The sequence below is a fragment of the Lissotriton helveticus genome, chromosome 10, assembly GCF_964261635.1.
Source record: "Lissotriton helveticus chromosome 10, aLisHel1.1, whole genome shotgun sequence".
Lineage (NCBI taxonomy): Eukaryota > Metazoa > Chordata > Amphibia > Caudata > Salamandridae > Lissotriton > Lissotriton helveticus.
In genome coordinates, this window is record NC_136071.1 from 1003701723 (window position 1) to 1003721664 (window position 19942).

The 19942-nt window shown below is 44.0% G+C and overlaps 1 protein-coding gene across 2 annotated transcripts in view; it reads right to left on the reverse strand.

The window, feature by feature from the left end:
• Nucleotides 1–19942, reverse strand: part of HDAC9 (histone deacetylase 9) — a 2824806-nt gene that overhangs the window by 2490443 nt on the left and 314421 nt on the right. For both annotated transcript variants that reach the window (XM_078663676.1, XM_078663675.1), the window contains one exon: nucleotides 10715–10837. In XM_078663676.1, the coding sequence (XP_078519802.1) occupies nucleotides 10715–10837 (123 nt within the window). The remainder of the gene's footprint in view (nucleotides 1–10714; nucleotides 10838–19942) is intronic.

Below are 19942 nucleotides of genomic sequence, written 5' to 3' on the forward strand. Positions count from 1 at the left end.
CCCAGCAGGCCACCATCCCTGTGTCATTGCCCATTCCCGATGGATCACAAATTGCAACCTGCCTCATGAATATTTGAGGCAGGTCCATTGTGACCCCATTGGGAATCGCTAATGTGTCTGAGACACATTACTACATTTCATTTTGCGAGTCTCAAAAAAATTGCAATTAGAGACTCGCAAAATGAAACAGTGGTACACGTGGCCCAGGGTAATTAGTAAGTGCACAATTTGCACTTCGCTCAGACCTTAAAATATACAAGAGCATACAAATTGCACATGTTCTCAAGCCTCGAGGTATAAAAACTGACATTTTGCTCTTTTTCCGACATTGATTTTTGCTGGAAATATACATATATATTTTAAGGGATGATTTTGTTGCTCCCGTGCTATCAATCCAGTTTCTTGGGTAGATTGTTGTTGTGCATTCATTGATGTTACACGACTCTGCATGTTTTAACATTAATTTAATGTATGTAAACTTGTATCGTATTAGGTGCTGGACAATGGACTTGTATGCCTGGTTCATACTCCATTTTATTTCTTTGTCTCGTGTATTTTCACCTATAACCCTATGTGGATTCTGGCATTGTAATTATTATAAAATGGGTAGCTGTGTTTACAAATCACTTCAATTTCATATCTTATATTTTTACACACATCTAGTATTAACTTTTTATTTTTGTACCAATACATTTCTTTTGTGAAAATGTATTCTTGGCACAAATCGATTTGCCATATTACAAACTTGATCTGTTGTTATGGGAGCTCTTGCAGGCATCCCAGGTCAATCAGGGGTCACTGAGCTCGGAGTGTAACAATGAGACCCTTTTTCAACTCACGTTTTAGAACTGACCTTAATATTCAGCTCAAAATTGAGCAGTAAGTTCAACCCATTAGCACTCAACACATGATATCGAAATTGAGCGAGCCAAGGCTTTCTCGTGATTTCGGTATTCTTCTGGTCCGGCTCTGGTACCTGTTTCAGGTTGTTCCTGACTTTTGTGTATATCCTCCCAGATAGTCAAGGCACCGTCTTTGTCTTCTAGTGTCAGCATGAAGGTGGGTGGTGCCGCGAGCTCCATGTCAGGAAAACCCCAAAACATAAATTGCAAAAACAGGGAGAGGTTTCTCCATTGAGTATCCTCTCAACTTGTTGGGGGTAACACCTCTGAGGAAGAATAGATGGAAAAGAGGCCAAGGGCAGTGCTTCACAGTAAAAAGGTCCTCTATATCCCATCCTCAACAGGCTGGAGTCTGGTCATGACAAATGACTCAAGAATGCTTTGGAGGAGCCCTAGGATTCACATTGCTATTGTGCATGCCTTTTCCAACCTCCATTTTTGCACCATTCATCTGTGGTGTAACTAGGGTGCCATGGACCCTAGTGGAAGCAAGGAATATGGCCCTCCTTATTGCTGGTTGGGTGCAGCAATAACCAGTGTTCTGTGTGCTCCTCAGGCATGTGGGCCAAAGTGCAACTACACTATTGACAACTACGCCCATGTCACTCATGTACATGAATTCATAACTCATTCCTGTTTCACCACATTAACGCACAACACATACACAAAACCTACATTCTACTACACATCTTGACCGTAATCATAAACGTGCCACCCATATCCTACATGGATGGAGGGAACAACCAGCTGCAGGGTACTGACAAAAAAATGTAAAATGAGAGAGCACAAGGGACAACTTTCCCTAGCAGGTGCCAGGACACAAATGTCTGTCTTGCTACTTTATACCAGTGGTGGCTCCACCACTAAGGCAGAGGAATGCCGCCACACTGCATTTATTTGCAGTGGAAAAAGGAAAAATAAAATGTGTTATTATTGATTTATTTTCTCTTTGTCATGCAACTTTATGGGGCTTGGCTGTCGTCACAGCCAGTAAGGGGAAGAATGGTGGGCATGTAAGTGAGCATGATGGTTTTGCCGGCCCTCTTGGACCGGCCAAACAGTCCTGCACACTTTACATGTTTCCCACCAGGCTGCATCACACAGACTGGTGAGGAATGTGCACAGGCTCCCTGTCCCCATCTATGGGCCATTCCCTGGTGCCCAGACCAATCACAATGCTGCATTGCAGCATTGTGATTTTCTTAGGGGGAGCCTGTGCTTCCTACTTCAGAGGATGACCTGAGGCGAGGCAGCAGTCTGGCAGCAAGGCAAGTCACATTTTTATTTATTTTTCAATCCCCCCACCCATGCTACTCGGTGGCAGTTGCCACTGCCTTATTCTGTTGCGGTCTCCACAGCCCAGTGAGATTTATGCTCAGCAAAGGAGGGCACATATGGTGTCCATCCAGACAACACGGCCCAGCGGTAGTTCACATCCAATGTTACACGGGCCCTTAATGTAGATGCATGATTGTTGAGTGCGACTAGGGACAAAAATGAACACAAGCATTGGCAAAGGCAAACAGTCTGGCCCTGGGCACCAGTCTTTTGCCTTTGTCAGTCCTTGTTTAGCTTTTTCATGGTTTTGGACAACGTTATTGTTGGAAGAGCTACCAGGCTCTCATTCTCAAACAAAAAAAGTGGGTTAACTAAGAATAAAAATATTTTTGGGGCCGTGAAAAGTACACATTGTTACTGAGGTCCCTGGTACTTAATGGAACTAGTTTATATGTGGATGTGCTGATTGTGAAAGAGCAGAAGGCAGTCACTCACAGTTAATTTAGCCAATGGCTGAAGAGGGATGACCTTTGCTCCATGCTTATGCTGCAGTGGGTGGAAGAAAACTATGAATGCCACAATAACTAACCAACAGATGATGAAGGCTGGCTGAAGGGACCTGTATGAAAGCATATTTTATATTAAACATATAATTTGAGTAAAATCAAAAGGTCTTGACCAGAACCATACCTAAAATTCACTAAAAACATTTTATGGGGAACTAAGGAAAGGAGCACGTGCTCTTTCAAGCCATGCAGGGGACCTTTTCCGTCCCATAAGTTGCTTACAAATGTACGTTCTAGCTCTTCTACAGACTATTGATTGCTTCTCCAATAAGGCAAAATTTTATCAGATGTGGCCATTTACCTTTGGGTGATAAAATGCAGAGTCTTCCTAGAGAGGAAAACCATTGACACACCTGAGGCTACAAAAAGGATCCCTGTTGGTTTTTCAAAGGCTTCGCCCGTGTTAATTAAGAGTCCTGCACTGACAATAATAAACATTCTCTGACTGCAGGTTGCGATCCTCCTTTTTTTGTGTTTTTTTGTGTTGATAGACAGTAACAGCAGGGGAAGCTCCTCCATTAGGGTGGAGGAGTGTCTCCCCACTGCTTCCTTGCAGTGCGAGAAACAGAAACATAAAATACATTTTATGTTTCTGCTTCTCGCACTGCGAGAAAGCAGAGAGCAGGGTATGCCTGGTTGGGGGCGGGCAGAAGGGTTTTTTTTTGTGGGGGATTGTTGTTGTTAGGAGGAGTGGTTTGCCCACTGTTGTGGGCACTGACTGTTTGGACGGCCCTCTTGGGTCAACCAAACCAGTCATGCGCACTCTACGTTTTCTCTATGTAGGCTGTATGCAGCCTACATAGAGAAAATGGCCTCCGTACAAGCCGGCTTGGCGCTGTCCGCACCAATCACAACGTTGCCATTGCAGTGTTGTGATTGGCTTACGGGAGGGGAGGGAGCATGCCTGTTCCTGTTCAGGAACAGGAAAACGCTAAACGCGGGACCTAGATCAGGAGCAGAGGCCCCCCCACCACCTGTGAGTATAGCGAGCCGCGACTGAGTAACAGGCATTGGAAATGCTCCTCATTCCTTTGATGAGGGAAGTACTTTTCACGAGGGGGCTCAGAATGGCTTGACAAAACTCGCATTCCCCCATCGCTAAAGAGCGTGTCCCCTCTCAGAGTAATAATGGCCCTACCATCTGGTCGGTTGCGTGCGCCAAAAATGAGTAAAAATATTAACTCAACTATTGGTAAAAAGATAAAAGAAAACAGCAGAAGGAGGGGTAACAGTACCGTGCGAGCCTCAGCTATCCTCTGATCGGTGTCTTTCAGGTCTGCCTTGATCAAAAAGTCGTCATCGGTGTCTTGCCACAACAGATCCGCGGATTTGATCCGAATCCCAGATGTTCACACATTTCGGCAGATGCTCACACTTCTCAGCGAACTTCAGAAGGTTTTGTCGTGTCCTTCCTCCCCCACCATCCCACAAAGTTCAAGGAGATTCGTCGAAATGCAAACCACATTGGCCTCTCCTCTTAGAGCCAGTCTAAGCGCTCAGTATTAATCATCTCTAAATGAAACACCCTGTTTTGCCATTTCCTCTCGGCGGTTGGCGAATGTTAAAAGGAGGAGCGGAGCGCAGAGCCCTGCCTGCTAATGTTCCGTCGTTGACCGCAGGAAAAGCTTTGTTCTGCAAGGGCACCTTAGGACACCGCGCCAGGGCCACTACTAAAATGACCCATTACTCCTAAACCATAGATCGTTTTGACATGCCTTTGCATCGTCTTGTCATGAGAAGCTTTCCTTCACTAGAAATAAAGCAAATTCTTCGGGAAACTCCGCTCTGCGACGCTCTCAGCCGGGGAATTAAAACGTAATCCAGCAAAATAAAGAATTCTTTAAAAAAAAAAAATAGGATGTAACATTATTGTCAAGATGAACACATGGCTTGCACCTGTGCGTTTGTGAATCCGGCACCTCTCACGAGGGACGGTACTGCGCATGCTTCAGACACTTCCAATGTTGTGTTGAGAAACGAATGAGAAAGAAAAGCTCTCCGGCACAGGTGCACGCGCCACTTACTCTTTGCATGGGGTGCAGTAGGAAATGTGGGTGCACAATGTGCTCCCTATTCCGAAACGGACACTGCGAAATTGTGATTTAAGTGTTAATTGCTCGTGATTGCGCTTGTGTGGCGCACGAAGCAGGATTTTCTGCAACTTGCTGCTCCTCCAGTTTGTGCCGGATAGGAAGGGCAAACGCCTACATAAAATGAAATGTATGCAAATCCCAAAAGGCGATTACAATCCCAAATGTGGTGAGCACTAAGTAGGAAACAGTACCACATATGTAGGTTGTCCTTTTTACGAAAGGGAAGCGAAATTTGCAGTTACAAAGATTTCATTTTTTGGGTATTAGCAAACTTGTTGGCAGGCTTTCCCACACTTTTCTGAACACTCATCTTATGCAAGATAATTCAGATATGTGAAGCGTAATGGGGAAATGCCAAGTGGTGCACAGGCAGACATTATGATGTGTGCAATTTAAACCTGAGTCGCAAGTGAATGTTTGGATTAGCTCAGCAGTCTGAAAATATGCACATATGTAACGAGATCCTATGCATACCATTATTTACATCTAGCATTGCATACTTTTCCTCATCTCACACCGTATTCTATTCCTGGTGCACTAAAACTGTATAACCTTTTTATTTTTTGCTAGTCCACCTAAAAGCGCTCTACACTACTACACATAATACGAGGCGATGTTGTGCACATGTGTAGAAGTGAGGAGACATGATGCATGTGTTCTATTTCAGGAGTTGAAGGTGGGAGATACAGGTGCAGAGAAATCTCAAGTTCATCCCAAAACTCCATCACTTATATAATTTATGAAAATTAATTCAAGTTCCTCGACCTGGTTCAGTTCCCTAGGATTCATTTCCCTCCCTTTGTTTTAATGGTAAAAAGAATCACTCAAACATGTACACGCACATACAAATCCCACACCACCCCCAATGTGCCATGTCAAAGGTTTTTATTACATGTACATTGAATACCTGTGAGGGAGGATGCCTGGAAGGACCACTTGCTGGCTAGAAAGAGCCAACCCATCATTAGTAGGTAGATAGGAAATGTCCCATGAGCACCCATATAGGCAGGTAAAATGAAGACAACAATATCTGCTGCCTCCAGCCCCTTTGCTCTTTCAGATTCTCATCTGGCACGGTTATTCCCCACTCATACAATATATGACATACTAAATTACCGGATAGTCAAACCTGGGGCAGGGACACCCTCTCTAGACTGCCACTTACACTTAGAGGAGCAAAACTGTAGGCAGTGAGGCAACTTCTGGTCGGGTATGTGGTGTGATGAGTTAAACCCCTCTATATCCTTCAGGGAGTAGACTATCTGGACAGACAAGCTGTGACTCCCTGCGGGTTAGGCCATTTTTCATTGCCTGTTTTGGAAAAAAGCCCTTCTTTTGTATAGCCATGTTGGTTGCCATGTTAGCCTTTTTACTCATCAACAGCATCTCAAGGTGTTCTAGCATTGTTACTCGCTGCTCTACAAGCGCTCTGTTGAGTCTCGGCTCCATTTGGTTCCTATGCCGTCTTCAGTGACCACTATCATGGCAAAGGAAGGTTAGGGACATGTAGAATCTTCCTGCCAAAGGCTCAGGATCAGCCCAGCACAGACATATCTAAGCGTTGGATTGGCGACGGTACTGCTCCTTTGTCCCTTGAGCGCCAATCCCGGGTTTGGTACACTTCATCAGAACCATGCCATCCCCTGAACCTTGTTGTGTTGATGGCTAAAGACTGACACAACGGGTTGCACATATTCTTCTAAATCTCTCAACACTACTAAATGAATTCCCTTGAACGTACTCCTTTCAAGCTGATTCAGACACACTCATGCAGGCCTTCAACCATTTAGATATCCACACATATTGTCACTCACCAGACTAACCCATGCACAATACCTGTGTACCCTCCTCGTCACCTGCAATGGGACAATGGGTCTCAGAGTCAAGTGCTAAGCATGATCTCTAATCTCCCATCAGATACCCACAGCAGCATTAGGAAAGTACTTTTTAGCGCACAGAAAGACTCATTTTACCTGATTGTATATACACAAATGCATTACTAAATTATCTCTTATGAGGAAAAGCACAGGTTTTTGATACAAGGTCCATTGCTTCGATATATTAAACGAGCATATTGGTTGTAATCGGATTTAATTCCTGATTTATCACTGGGAACTACTTGAACCCACACATCGTGAAATACGACCAAGCAGTGTATCTATGGGGATACTGGAATTTAGCTCTTTCCTCCATGCCCAGCATCTATATTGTCACAGTCTGCGCATGAAAATAAGACTTTTAAAAAACATGTTGTAAACATTAAGGATCAGATATAACTCGAGCACAGTGTAGAGGTCACCGATCCACGCATTTACCACCATATTGTGAAGGTGACAAGACGTCGGCCTTATGCTACCTACTTTGCCAGACCACTTACTTAATGTGCAAGAACAGGGTGGAGCCTCTTATGCACTTCCACAGGTCAGCAAGCAACTGGTCAGTGCCATGTGGATGTACGGCCCTCTTTTATTGGATGGGACCTTAAATTGCATTGGTGCTATTTGAGGGATCCCTTTTATCAGACAATTACATTTCTTCTTTTCAACAGGAATATTTACTGGAAAGATTATGCGAGTTTAAAAAATTCTGGTGGTTTCTGTACGGAGTATACTTCCAACGCCTTGAAACCGGGGCAACCCAACATGAACTTGGAGAAACTCGATGGCTTGAATCCCTTTATACTTAAGATTGCTAAACAACAGCCCAAGGCCATTTATTTCCACATTTATATTTATTTATTTATGTATTTATTTTTGCAGTTCTCTAGAGCCCAGACTCAACCCAAAGGTACTGGAGCGCTTTACATGAGTACCAGTTACATTAAACAAGGTCAGATTAATTTCTTTGGGCATGGGGAGATTATGGGATTTGCCCAGAACAACAGGATGTTGACCTGATGTCGCCTTTTAAACCTGGTTCTTCTCCGGTCCATAAAGGTCACATCTCTGACTCTCTTTACATTACTAAAATGACAGCAGGTCATTGCTTGGTACACTGACAGACCACCTTATGAAAATGTAGGAGCAGGCATTGTGGCCTTTTAAGCACATACATTGATTAGCTAGCAAAAGGTCAATAGCCCTCTGGATGCAACAAGCCTCTTTGCCTAGATCTGTGGTCAGATAATGCACTTTCACCCTCTAGAGGGAAAAGTAACCAGCATATGCTTGCCACGCCTCCATTCTTCCCTATTTTTTTGTGCACAGTTTCTACACAATGAAAATAAAATTCCTTAGGATGGCTATCTACAAATATGCACACGCAAAACTTTTATTAAGTTTTGTTAAAGTTCATTTGACTTGTTGCATTTTGCAATAAACTGTTCCTGACAAAGCTAAACTATGTAAATGTTACTAGAAAGAGTGGCGAATGGAACTAAAGAGTGGCTGTGGCATTGCTGAATCTGTTATGGAAGGAGACATGGCTTTGAAAACTTGAATTCTATAACTTTCAGCTTTATGTTTTCTGGAAGCTTATATTTTTTGATTTAAAATCAATTTTGGAGAATGATATCCAGTGATATGATACAGAAATCAGCACTTCTTTAAAGATCGAAGATAAGGGTACATTTATTTTGCGTCAGAGAGCAGGCAGCTGATGAACAAGGGGCCGGTGGTTGACGCTGACTCTTGGATTTGTCTGTTGAATAGTTTTGGTACATACCATATAGTGGGCTGAGGAGAGCTGGTGATACTAAGAGTTTGGTGGTGTCCTTTGAAGACCTATCGCTTGCTGAATGTGCTACAGTGGAAAAGTTAAGACAGACCTTCCAATCAGTAATCCACTACTAACCTGCAGAAGACTTGAGAGGCAGTAGTGCTGGTTGGGAAACTTGGGTCCAAAGAGGATCTTCAAGACTGTGAAGAGAGGGTTAGCTCTGCCCGTGCCAATGATTGTGATCATTGATTAATTGATGAAGGCTGACAAAAGTTTCCAACAAAATGTATAACTGGGTTTTCGCAAGAGATGTCAGGGATATCAGTGTTCATGAGAAAACAGCACTTTCATAGGGTAGTTGAGTGACTCAAATTTAGAAAGTTATAGTGATTTCAGGGCATCCAATAATTTCCCGAACAACCAATGGTGTGAAAGGTACCTTAAGTTTGTTTGTGGTTGTGCTATCAAGTGACATTAATATACCTAGACTGCCTAGCTAACATTTTTAGGAGGAAAACAAGTAAACTCGTAGTATTTACTTCAATGGCATATTTTTTATTTCACTAGATAAATAACACAAACTGAAATCCTAATTCTCAGGGTGACACTGGGTGTTATTGTAATAGGTACTTTGTTGTACATATTTATAAGTCTCAGCTTGTTGGAACTGACTTGAATCTGCACATTAGAAGAGAGACATTTATACTAAAAAGAGAGGTCTGTTTTTCTGTGTTTGTCATAGTTGAGTGACCTACGACTGCGATCTCCTACCTAGGGCTTATTGAAATAATCAGACCGAATCTAGTCAATAGTGGCAAAAACTTTAAAAAAATCATTGATGTCAAAGAGTTGTATCACAGATCGCATTCCTTTACCTAGGTTTGGGGTATTGGTTCAGAATTTATTAGGAATGATAAAGCTGTCAAATCTGAAATAAATATATGAAAAGATATCTGGAATAATTTACAAAGAACCAGGAGCGTAACAGTTCTCTATAAATAATGTTAATGTTTTGTTTAGTTGAGTATATCGCTTTGTCCTAAAGAAATGTGCGGATATATGTACCTCAAGCCAGTGAGTCAACCAATAAATGAGTGTGCGAGTGACGAATGACGGAGGGAGGGAGTGAATGAGTAAGTGCAGCAGGGAGTGAGAATAAGAGTGAGAAAGGCAGGCAGGGTGCAAGGAAACAAAGAAGCTAGAAGGAGTGAATAGTTGGAGTGTGTGTGTGAACATGGGAGGAGGGAAATCTGAAACAATCAGTCAGTTAGTGAACGTGTGTATGTAGGTAGGTACCTTTCAAACCGAGGATCCATATGCAAACATTATTTGTAAATATTTACTGTATGAATGTGGTGCTAATGAATCATGTGTAATTAATTTCAAGGAAGGTGAAATTCTCGATTGATCAACATTTTAGAAGCAGATAGAACTTGTAGCCCTGGTGTTCCTATACCTCACTTTCAATACCAAGCTCTCCTCCAGAGGGGCCAGATGTGCGCGTGAGGGGAACGACTATGGAAGGGAGTTGGGCTTGGCATATCCCAGGATGCCACCCAGGGGTAATCTAGTCCTGATTGAAGAGCAGTTTTTAGGGAGGTCTATCAGCACCTTGCTTAAATCTACACTAAGACCCTCAACTCATTTAACAGATGCTTCTGCCTGAGCAGTCAGATTGAAATGTATGGACACAGCAACATAGTCTCCCATACCATGATAGAAATATTCACCGAAGAAGCGCTCCTTCAGCCAAAGAGATGCAGAGTGGCACTTTTTTTACAATCCAGAGTATTTTAAGCACAGCACTGCGCATTTTGTGTGTCTAATTAACTCAATGCTGCATATATTGTTTGTCGTGCTCTAGTGTGTAAAGGAGTTGCCAGCAATCGTTTTCCCATTGAAAAATGTGCGCCAGAAGCAAGCAAAGCCTTCCTTACTGCAACAATTAGGAATTCTTTGGCGTGTATACATTACAGTCGGAGAGTTCACGCAAAACAATAGAAGTGGTCTGAAAAGTTGTCTTCTACCATATTACAGAAGGTTTTTTTTTCTACTTTTGCTAAAAAATTCCCCAGGAAGTAGGATTTGACAGTAAAATTTGTATTTCCAAAACCTTAGCACAAACTGAATGGGCATTGCGAATGGTATCTGATCTGAGGCAAACAGCTTACCTTGGCTCCAATAACTGGATAGTCACATGAAGAGGGCTGGTACTTACAGTGAGTGGAGAGGATGCTGCCGGAAGTCCCAGGGTGATATTTGGTAGAGAAGGGGAGGTGTACAGGCTAAGCAGGTTCATGGATTCTTCGTGGCTCAGAAGGCGTTGTTGCGAAACCACATGCTGTGAATGGAAACAGGGTTTGCCACATTAGGGGACGCTGCATTACAATGAAGTGAGCAACATACTTCTTGTGCAGATGTCTTAATCCGCAATCCAGAACATGTGTTTTCTCCAACAGAAGGTGATCTATAAGTGACACTAGCATGTTTTCAAATGTGCTAATGTTACGTAGTAAAGCAGTAAAGGCTCTCATCGGAAATACTCGCACATAAGTGCTCTCAGTCATAGTGACAGCCCCATACCACTGAAGTGCTCTGAAGCCATTGCACAGAGGCACACATACATTTACACACTCTTTTATATAAGCATACATTACGAAGCACACAATATATAATGGAAGAAAACCATGAGTCGAATAACACACTGCAATAGTCTTGATCATAATTTGAGCATCCACTTGTGTGGTGGCAGCTAAAAAGAGTCTAAAAGTTTCTGAAGTGGGCTACAGGTATGTTCTGTGGAAAAAGTCTGAATACATGTTAAGTGGGCATCAAGTGTGTTCTATGGAAAGAGTCTGAATGCGTGTAACGTGGACAACAGTTTTCATCTATGGAAAGACGGAATGCACAGAACATGGGCAACAGGTGTGCTACATGAAAAGAGTCTGAATGTGTATGAAGTGGATGACAGGTGTGTTCTATGGAAAGAGTCTGAATGCTAGGGAAGTGGGCAACAGGTGTGTTCTGCGGAAACAGTATGAATGTGTGTGAAGAGGGCAACAAGCGTGTTCTACGGAAATAGGTGTGTTCTATGGAAAGAGTCTGAATGCCCGTGTAGTGAGCAACAGGTGTGTTCTATAGCAAGAGCCTAAATGTGTGTGAAGTGGGCAACAGGAGTGTTTTATGGAAAGAGTTTCAATGTGTATGGAATGAGCAGCAGGTATGTTCTATGGAAAGAGTCTAAATGCGTGTGAAGTGGGCAACAGGATTGGTCTATGGTAAGAGTCGGTGTGCATGTGACATGGGCAACAGGTGTGTTCTATGGAAAGAGCCTTAATACATGTGATCTGAGAAGCAGCGGCCATTGCAGATAAGCACGGTGAGGCGGGTGGGGGATGTCGACAGATGACAGTATAGGGAAAATTAAATAAATCCGATTACGTCATCTGTCGACATGTGTTCTATAGCTAGAGTCTGAATGTGTGTGAAGTGAGTAACAGGTGTGTTCTATGGATGGAATCTAAATGCATGTGAAGTGGACAACAGATATGTTCTATGGAAAGAGTCTGAATGCGTTTGAGTGGGCAACAGGTGGGCAACAGGTTATTCTATGGAAAGAGTCTTAATGCATGTGACATAGGCAACAGATGTGTTCTACGGATAGAGTCTGAATACAAGTGAAGTGGACAACAGGTGAGTTCTACGGAAAGAGTCTGAATGTGTGTGAAATCGACAATAGGTGTGTTCTCTGGGCACAGGATTGTTCTATGGAAAGAGTCTGAATGTACATGAAGTGAGCAACAGGTGTGTTCTATAGCTAGAGTCTGAATGTGTGTGAAGTGAGTAACAGGTGTGTTCTATGGATGGAATCTGAATGCATGTGAAGTGGACAACAGATGTGTTCTATGGAAAGAGTCTGAATGTGTGTGAAGTCGACAATAGGTGTGTTCTCTGGACACAGAATTGTTCTATGGAAAGAGTCTGAATGTACATGAAGTGAGCAACAGGTGTGTTCTATGAATGGAAACTAAATACATGTGAAGTGGACAACAGATGTGTTCTATGGAAAGAGTCTGAATGCGTTTGTAGTGGGCAACAGGTTATTCTATGGAAAGAGTCTTAATGCATGTGACATGGGCAACAGGTGTGTTCTACGGATAGAGTCTGAATACATGTGAAGTGGACAACAGGTGAGTTCTACGGAAAGAGTCTGAATGTGTGTGAAGTCGACAATAGGTGTGTTCTCTAGACACAGGATTGTTCTATGGAAAGAGTCTGAATGTACATGAAGTGAGCAACAGGTGTGTTCTATAGCTAGAGTCTGAATGGGTGTGAAGTGAGTAACAGGTGTGTTCTGTAGATGGAATCTAAATGCATGTGAAGTGGACAACAGATGTGTTCTATGGAAAGAGTCTGAATGCGTGTGTAGTGGGCAACAGGTTATTCTATGGAAAGAGTCTTAATGCATGTGACATAGGCAACAGGTGTGTTCTACGGATAGAGTCTGAATACAATGGAAGTGGACAACAGGTGAGTTCTGCGGAAAAAGTCTGAATGTGTGTGAAGTCGAAAATATGGTGTGTTCTCTGGACACAGAATTGTTCTATGGAAAGAGTCCGAATGTACATGAAGTGAGCAACAGGTGTGTTCTATAGCTAGAGTCTGAATGTGTGTGAAGTGAGTAACAGGTGTGTTCTATGGATGGAATCTAAATGCATGTGAAGTAGACAACAGATGCGTTCTATGGAAAGAGTCTTAATGCGTTTGTAGTGGGCAACAGGTTATTCTATGGAAAGAGTTTTAATGCATGTGACATGGGCAACAGGTGTGTTCTACGGGGAAGAGTCTGAATACGTGTGAAGCAGAAACAGGTGTTCTATGGAAAGAGTATGAATGTATGGGGAGTGAGCAGCAAGTGTGTTCCATGGAAAGAATCTGAATGCATGTGAAGTGAACAACAGGAGTTTTCTATGGGAAGAGACAAAGCGTGTGCAGTGGGCAAAAGGTGTGTTCAGTGGAAAGAGTCTGAATGCACATGAAGTGAACAGCAGGTATGTTCTGTGGAAAAAGTCTGAATGCGTGTGAATGAGAAACAGGTGTGTTCTATGGAAAGTGTCTGAATGCACGTGAAGTGGAAAACAGTTATGCTGTATGGAAACAGTTGAGTGCACGTGAAGTGGGCAACAGCTGTATTCTGTCTAAAGAGTTTGAATGCTTGGGAAACGGGCAACAGGTGTGTTCTATGGAAAGAGTCTGGATGCATGTGAAATGGGCAAAAGCTGCGTTCTATGGAAAGAGCTTATATACACATGATGTGGACAAGAGGTGTGGTCTACGGAAAGAGTCTGAATGCGTGGGAAGTGGAAAACAGGTGTGTTCAATAGAAAGAGTCTGAATGCGTGTGAAGTGGACAGCAGGGGAGTTCAATGGGAAGAGCCTGAATGAGTGTAAAGTGGGCAATAGGTGGTAGTGTGCACTTTAAATGGAGAGAGTGTAAATGCATGTGATGTGGGCAACAGGTGTGTTCTATGGAAAGAGCCTGAATGTGTGTGCAGTGGGGGGCAAACATTGTGCTCTATAGAAAGAGTCTGAATGCAATTGAAGTGGACAACAGGTGTGTTCTAGGGAAAAAGTCTGAATGCATGTGAAGTGGACAACAGGTATGTTCTATAGGAACAAGTGTGTTCTACGGAAAGAGTCTGAATGCACATGAAGTGGACACCCCAGGACAGTCAAACAGGAAGACCAGGTAGCCATTATCCTTCTGTGTCAAGCCATCTTCAGTTTCAAAGATATGAAAGGCCTCACATTCCAATCCCCATCTTCGGCAAGTACTACTTTCAGGAACTCATTAAATGATGGTCAGGATCCAGTAGAGTGTTTTGCAACTGTGCCCACTGTTCTCCTGATCGCCCCTACCTGGACACCACACAGAAGAGAGAAGGTGAATACCATGGGAAGCCATGCATTCCTTTCTTCTGTAAAGACAGGCCCAGATTTGCACGTGTAGCTTCCTACAACTGTGGGACAGGTCCATAAACACGGGCAATGCTTAAGGACTTTGGTTTGCCTTTTAATTAGAAAACCAACATTCTAAACACTCACCAACTGGCAAAGATTTTCAAACTGTGAAAATGCTTAAAATTGCCCCTTTCATTAATAGCCCTGCACTTTAGTTACGCACCACTCAGTCCTTAATAATAAAGACAAAAAATGGACATAGAAGAACAGAGGATTCAAAACTGAAGAGCTCCATTCATTGAATCCACAAGTCTAAATGCTGAGTCAGCAAGCATAAGCTAGTTAGACCCACCATCACACCGGTCTGCAAGGAACAAACAGAGGGGAGGAAGGCCCTTCACTCCTTTAAGGTGCTTGTAAGAGGTAGATCAGAGGTGAGGCAGGGCACAGGAGTGTGGGGTGGGGGTTGAGGAAGGTGATACATGGTCTTAAATTAGGTCACATGATGTCTGACAGGCCAGAGAACAACCGAGTGTTGTATGGACCTGACAAGGCAAGGATTCTAGAGAAGTTCTTTTTTTTAGGCTGATTTGTAGAGAGCAACAGCTGCCTCAGCAAAGGGGCGTCCCGGCGCTAAAAGCAATAAAGGCCACTGACAGCAAAAAGTCCATCAAAGAGGGCAGAAGAGAGGCCCGAGAAACTACCGCACCTAGAGAGATGGGAAAAGATGAGTTTTCAGAGCTTTCCGGAATGTCAGGTAGTTGTCTAAGCTCCGGATGTAAACAGGAAGAGCATTCCACAGCTTAGCTGCCAGAGTGCGAAAGGAGCGTCCACCGGCGTGAGCCCTCCTAACCCGGGGAACAACTGCAATGTGTTGACCTGCTGAGCAAAGGTGACGGGAGGGGGCATAGGCAGAGAGCAGGCCAACCAGAATGCCAGGAGCCAGGGAGTTCAGGATCCTAAACGCAAAACAGAGTCTTAAACTCCACCCGTTTTGCCATTGGCAGCCAGTGAAGCTAACGGATAGCGGTGGAGGTGGAGCAGCTGCGAGGCAGGCCTAGAAGAGTTCTGGCAGCCACATTTTGGACTCTCTGAAGTCTCACAATCTCCGTCTTGTTGGCCCCCAAGTATAGCGAGCTGGCATAGTCCAATCTCGCCAGCACGGATGCCTGGACAATCATCTGTCGGATGGAAGGGTCTAAAAAGCCCAGCATGGGTTTAAGCCCGCGCAGGATGCCAAAGCATGTCGCAGCCACCTTCTTGGTCTGGGTTTGAAAACTCAAGGCTGAGTCCACCCAGACCCCAAGGTTCCTCACCACCTGTTTGGGGGTGGGTCCCACGGTGGTGGGCCACCACTGTTCACTCCACAGCTCCTGGTCTTTGCCGACCAGCAAGACCTCAGACTTGCTGGCATTGAGCTGGAGACAGTGGCCCGTCATCCACCCTGCGACGTCCGCGAGACCGCTCCGGAATTTTGCAGCGTCGTTCAGTCATCGGAGAGGGTGACAACTAGTTGTGTGTCATCAGCATATGACACTATAGTCAACCCTCTCCTCTCGGCTACCTCAGCTAGGGGCTAAACATACAGGTTGAAAAGCGTTGGACTTAACGCAGCGCCCTGCGGCCCTCCCTGTTTGATAGGATGGAATCTGGAGATGAAGGGAGGGGCTGACACCTGATATGATAAATTGTTTCTTCAATCAATCAATCAATCAATCAGTAGATTTGTAGAGCGCTACTTTTCTCCCATGAGGGTATCCAGGCTTCTTCATTTCCTGTTCTTTGATAATATATAGCTAGGCCAGTGCTTTTTATGGATACTCACCTATATATTAAGAGTGCATGGACTAAGATGAAAAAGTGTCTGTCTTTTTCTGATTCTGCCAATCTGTGAAAGGGACCGACAACAACCAGCCCGTTGTAGTGGATGGGTGCTAAAAACAGCCCTGGTAGATGTGTTCATACAAGATGTGTGTAGCGAGTCCAGTGGTGTTCAGGAGCCTGGGTCGAAGGGTGAGTCTATAAGTGTGTACAAGAAAATTGTGAGTTCCATCAAGGCTCTTTGCAAGACTGGATAGCGGAAGATCACTCCATCATTCCATTCCCCAAAGAACCGACCGGCCTAGACCTGAGCCCACCGCAAGGTTTTCCTCACCCACCTTCCTATGGTTTTAGCTGTTGACAAGTTTCTTGCTAAGCATAAAGAAGACACTTCCAGAAAAATGAGCCACATGTATTTAGTGAGAGGCCCTTTTGACATCACATGTACTACATAGTTGTTTTTGGCACCCCTTTCTTAAGAGGCAGCAAAGGAGGATGGAGGTCTGAAAGACGGATATCTTTCAACTATATATGCTGAATTAGCATGTACCATAATTCTGCTTTGCAGCTCATATTGTCAGTAAAGATAAATGTTCTGGAATATATATCATCATTCAAGCAGTGTGTTTTTGTACTTAATGACAAAACGAGATGGTTCCACTTCAAAAGAGTAAGACTGAATTTCCTTTTCTGCTTTAAAAAAGTACAAGGTCTGCTATATTTGAATGTGGGGCATTCACACAATGCAGTGAAGCAACCAAAGTTGCTGCTCTTCGTTGCAGTAGAGGGGAAGAGCATGCCTGAGCCATATCTATTAATATATGGTGCTGTCCTGCTTACTCATTGGCGCTGGGGCACAATCAGGATACTTAGTACCACACACACACGTTTGCTCTATAGTGCAAGGCTGTGTGCTTGATGTCTAGCACAGACTTTGTACTGCAAAGGTACTTTTCCAGTACAAAATACTATGCCTAGAAAAACTTTTAAACTTTTCCCACATTCGAAGTGTGCTGTACAGTGCAGCATACATGCAAAGTTGGAAAAGTTTGGAGGAATAAAATAATTTCTACATTTCAACGTCATTCTCAAAAAGGTATTATTTTGGTACAAAACCCAGTCTACTATTGTTAGAAAATAAGGCTTTGTGTCAAAGCCCAGGGATGGCTGCATGGAACGCCCTTGTACCACCATTGTAACGCCCCAATGAAAAGTAATGTGCTACTTTGTGTGTCTTTCAGGCAACTTTCCAGTGCAAAACTTGCTTTACGCTTGAAAGTAAATTCAAAATAAGCATTCTGTACTGCTTTGTGTCACTTTTGCGAATTAGTGAACACAGTGTAAAATGTTAGAAAATCTGCCCCTTGGATTAATAAATGATGCTTAAAAAACGTAGAGCTTATCTATTATGGACAAAAACCTGCAGTAAGAGAGTGAGCGAATAAGAGAAAGAGGCAATGAGAGAGCAAGGAAGATGAAGGAAATTAAAAAACAAAGAAATTAGTAAACAAGAAATGAGTGAGGAAGGAAGTGAGTAAATGTGTCAATGAGGGAATGAAATAATGAGTAAGCAAGGGATTTAGTAGGTGAGAAAAGAGTGAGTGAGGGAATCAATGTGTGAGGGACTAAGTGAACAAAGCACTGAGTGAGCTAGAACATTAGTCAGATAACTGAGAGCATCAATGGATAAACAATGTAGTATGTGACCAAAAGAATATGTGAGTGAAGAGTGGGGATTCAATGACAGTGTGTGAGGGAGGTAATGATTAAGTGAGGTAATATGTCCCCAAGCAATGAATGAGGGAATAAAAGAGTGACAACTCTAATGAAAAACAGAACAAGCAAATGAGCTACTTTCTGTGAACTACAACCCGAAAAACCTCCAGCCACTGTCTGTCTGCAGGGGAAAGGGCTGGAGGGCTATTGGGGCATTTTCAGATTCCATCCCAGGGCTGGAGAACTGACTCAGTGGGGATGGGTACATTCCAAAGGCCGAGTCTCTGAAGTGCGCACAGATAATCCAATTTCCCGAATTCCTTGATGTGGGTGTTCACTATTCACAATCTTCCAGTTGTCTTACTACGACAGCAACCTGGGCCTATGGGGTGAATGTTTATTTCTTCCCAAGAAAGAAGGGGAGAAATTACTCGCGCTGTGCGTTTCCAGCTCGGAGCTGGCAGCAATCATAAACACGGAGGTGCATTCAGACCATGACTGGGTATGACACGGTTTACGCGAAAACGAGTTACTCAGGTTTTGGGGGTGTAAAGCTGTGCAAAGGGGCCATTGGCCATGGTGCCTGCAATTAAAATGGCCCCTTTGACTGCTCTTGGGTTAGTAAACTACAGCATTCCTAGGGTCCATTGGCGCTTTCAGGGCCAAGGACCCTGGCGCCACTACACCTGCTGCACCAACGGTGGCTACGCCCCTGTGCTTAACGTGGAAGCAACCCGTTTACTACTGTCTGTCTAGAAAAACAACCGTGGTAACACCATGTGGCGCTTCATGCCGTTTCTTGAGTTACACTTTCTGTTTTTGCTCTTCTTTCCCCTGCAGAACCGTTAAACAATAGAAGCCCCACAGGTCTTATTAGAATTAGGCGCGTCTGCGTGATATCTCCCCCGAGGGGGTAACATCACTGAAAAAGAATACCTTGTGTAGCAGTCCCACAACAGTGGCTGCTTTCTTCCCAAACAAAAAGCATATGGGGGCGCAGCGGAGCGGAGGACCACCCCCGCGCCGGAGGCTGCACACTCGGGCCTTGTCTTCAGTAAATAGAAGCGCTTGTCAGGCGCGCCCTGGGTAGTTACTCGTATTCTGTGGGACAAACCTGGGATATCAATTAACTTATCTAAATACTGTAACTCTGTCCAATGCAAAGCTGCCAGTGGAGAGAGGTGCATTAGAAAAACAGCGGATGTTATTGAAAAACATAACCTCTGCCGCGCGGCCTGTTTGGGGATGAGACCTGTGCACCGAGACACTGACGGAGAGGCGCGCGGAGGGAGCGCGAGGGGATAATAATGAGGCTGTCAGGGGCACGAGCCGGGAGGGCGGGCCGCTCAGTGGCAGAGCAGGGTAGTACCACGGGGTGGACTCTGGATTCCGACTGTAACCACCTGACGATTGGGCAGCAACTGTTCTCCGTGTTTTTATTATTAATGGTATTTTACCACTCAACCTATTTTTACGTCGCTATAAAATGCTCGGCGTTGCCCCAGAATGAGAGGGCTCCCCTGAAAGACCTGAGGAGTGACCCTGAGAGTCGTGCCAACCGTGGCATAGCGCGAGCCATCCAGGAGAGAGCCACAGACAAGGTCAGGTTCCAAACTCTTTCCACATGCTTGGGGTCAGAAGTGGGAGGCATATGTTGCCCCACCTGCGTTGTAACAAAAACAAGAATGTGCGTTGGCCCCTAAAAAAAATGCGAGAAACGGCCAATTCTTACTGACTAATTTAATCTAATTATTCACTCAAAGGCCACCGATGAAAGCACGCTGAGCTACCTCTGAAGAAGCTATAGATCTTAGTAGGTCAGTAACTGAGGAGCTCTGAACCAGTCCTCAAGGTTTCAACTATGGAGAAATCTAAAACCACGGAGCAATCTTTCTCTTAAAAATGCTCCTAGGTATTGAACTCCGTACCATTCGAAATCAGTATAATA